This window comes from Eurypyga helias, unplaced genomic scaffold, assembly GCF_000690775.1.
Source record: "Eurypyga helias isolate BGI_N326 unplaced genomic scaffold, ASM69077v1 scaffold30340, whole genome shotgun sequence".
Taxonomy (NCBI): Eukaryota; Metazoa; Chordata; class Aves; order Eurypygiformes; family Eurypygidae; genus Eurypyga; species Eurypyga helias.
Genome location: NW_010225629.1, coordinates 1,410 through 3,224, shown reverse-complemented (window position 1 = coordinate 3,224; position 1,815 = coordinate 1,410). Strand labels below are relative to the sequence as shown.

Sequence of the window (1,815 nt, the reverse complement as noted above, 5' to 3'; positions counted from 1 at the left end):
CTGTGGGAGCGTGTTTGTGTGGCAAACTGGGGTAGATTGGAATAAAAGGCCGCAGCACCATTTGCCTAAAGCACTGTAGGATTGGAAGGGAGGGGATGTCACAGGCGGCCGCTGGGAAGACTGGTCTCAGTTTGGGATCTGGGATGTTCCTGTAGGATTGTTCAGAAAGACAGGATGCAGGAGCTCTAAGCCTGAAAAAAACTGGAATTCTAAGAAAAGCCAAGGTACATGAAACCTCAGGAGCTGTTGTGTGTGTCTGTTCTGACCTTTCTCTGAAGTGAAAGCGAATGTAAAGTGCTTTTCTTTTGTTTCCAGAATTACCCAGTTAAAAGAACCCTTCATAAACGGCTCAAAAAGATTGTCAAGTCAGCCTGGGGCCGTTCCCTGCTTTCATTTGTCACAAAAGCTGAAAGGATGGGACCCTACTGCTTAAATGGATTGGTATTCTTTTCTTTTAGGGCCGAGAGAGAGAGGAGCGTTGTGCCTCAGCTTGCCCCACATGTGCCTTATGGCGTTACCCCTGAGCTGGGGTAGCCCCAGCCAAACAGCCTGGGGATGCTGGCTGAAGGGCGGCTTCCGGAAAGCTCCCCGGAGTGTGGTTTTTGGGCGGTGAGGGTAGAGCTGGGGCCATAGGCTGGGTCTTCCCCAGGGCAGGGGGCTTCTCCGAGGAAGGTGAGGGGGTGGCCAGGGTCAGTTCATCGTTTTTGGGTTATCTGTGATACTTTTGCGGTGGTAAAATCACACGAATCTGCTAAACCGCCGTCGGAAGCACGATAGCCTAGATCGTTACGAGGGAAGGTCGCCAGACTGATGGGATTGTGGTCTGTTGTAGGTTACACTGCCCCAACGGCCCCCCCGGCGTACAGCCAGCCCGTCCAGGGCTACGGCACGCCCGCCTACGACACCAACACCGCAACGGTTACCACCACCCAGGCTTCCTACGCAGCACCGTCCCCGTACGGCCCCCAGCCCGCCTACCCGGCCTACGGGCAGCAGCCGGCACCGTCTGCTCCCGCAAGGTAACCGTGGTTCCTCTCTTCCTCCCCAGGCTCTGCTGCTGGGCAGAGCCCCGGCACACCACCAGTTTAAACTGGGACCCACTGGTTTTGCTTGTCTCCACCTCGAGCTTTGCTCTGGCTGCCTCACACCCGGTTGCGGGGCTGGGGGAGGCTGCGTAGGTAGGTGCTGCTGCAGCGCGGTGACTCAGCGCCGCGCCGGGAGATGAGAGCGACCGAGCAGCAGAAACGGGTCCGGACTCACGACGTGGAGCAGGCGACGGACCAGCCCGGCCCGCTCTGGAGTCACGGGGTCAGGCAGGGTCCCTCTGCATACGCTGCCCCCTAGGGAGGGTGCGTGTGCTCTGGTTTCCGTTTGAAATCTCTTGTGCCTGGCACTGTCAGCGGTATATTTAGTTAATTGTTTGCTCAGGATATGAGGGGTTTGGAATACGTAGTGGAAACTCGCTTGGGAGTGAGCAAAAACCGCTTCATCCGTATACCTGATGTTTGTAGCAACCGCTCCAGTAAGGGGAGGTGGAGCTTGGCACAGCGCTGTCCGACCCCTCCCATTACACTTTAGGTACCAATCCTGACATCATGCAAAACAGTTTGTTCCCAGCTTCTGCAGGAAAAGTAGCTTAACTCTTCGTACTCCGCCCTGGTAACCACCCGGAGGTCATGGGGCACGTACAAACAAAGGGACACGTGTGTCGCCTGCAAGGGGCTCCCTTTGGTTTCGGGCCTTGGGAGTTTTTACTGAGCACAGGGTCACAGGCTGGTTTGGGTCAGAAGGGACCGTTAAAGGTCTCATCCCACC

General features: G+C 56.4%; 1 protein-coding gene across 1 annotated transcript in view; it reads left to right on the top strand.

Moving 5' to 3' along the window:
- LOC104508539 (RNA-binding protein EWS-like) overlaps positions 1-1,815 on the top strand; it is a gene marked incomplete at its 3' end in the record, with an annotated part of 12,146 nt that overhangs the window by 9,664 nt on the left and 667 nt on the right. Inside the window, exon 5 of the mRNA XM_010150200.1 lies at positions 833-1,019. Coding sequence (XP_010148502.1) covers positions 833-1,019 — 187 coding nt within the window. The remainder of the gene's footprint in view (positions 1-832; positions 1,020-1,815) is intronic.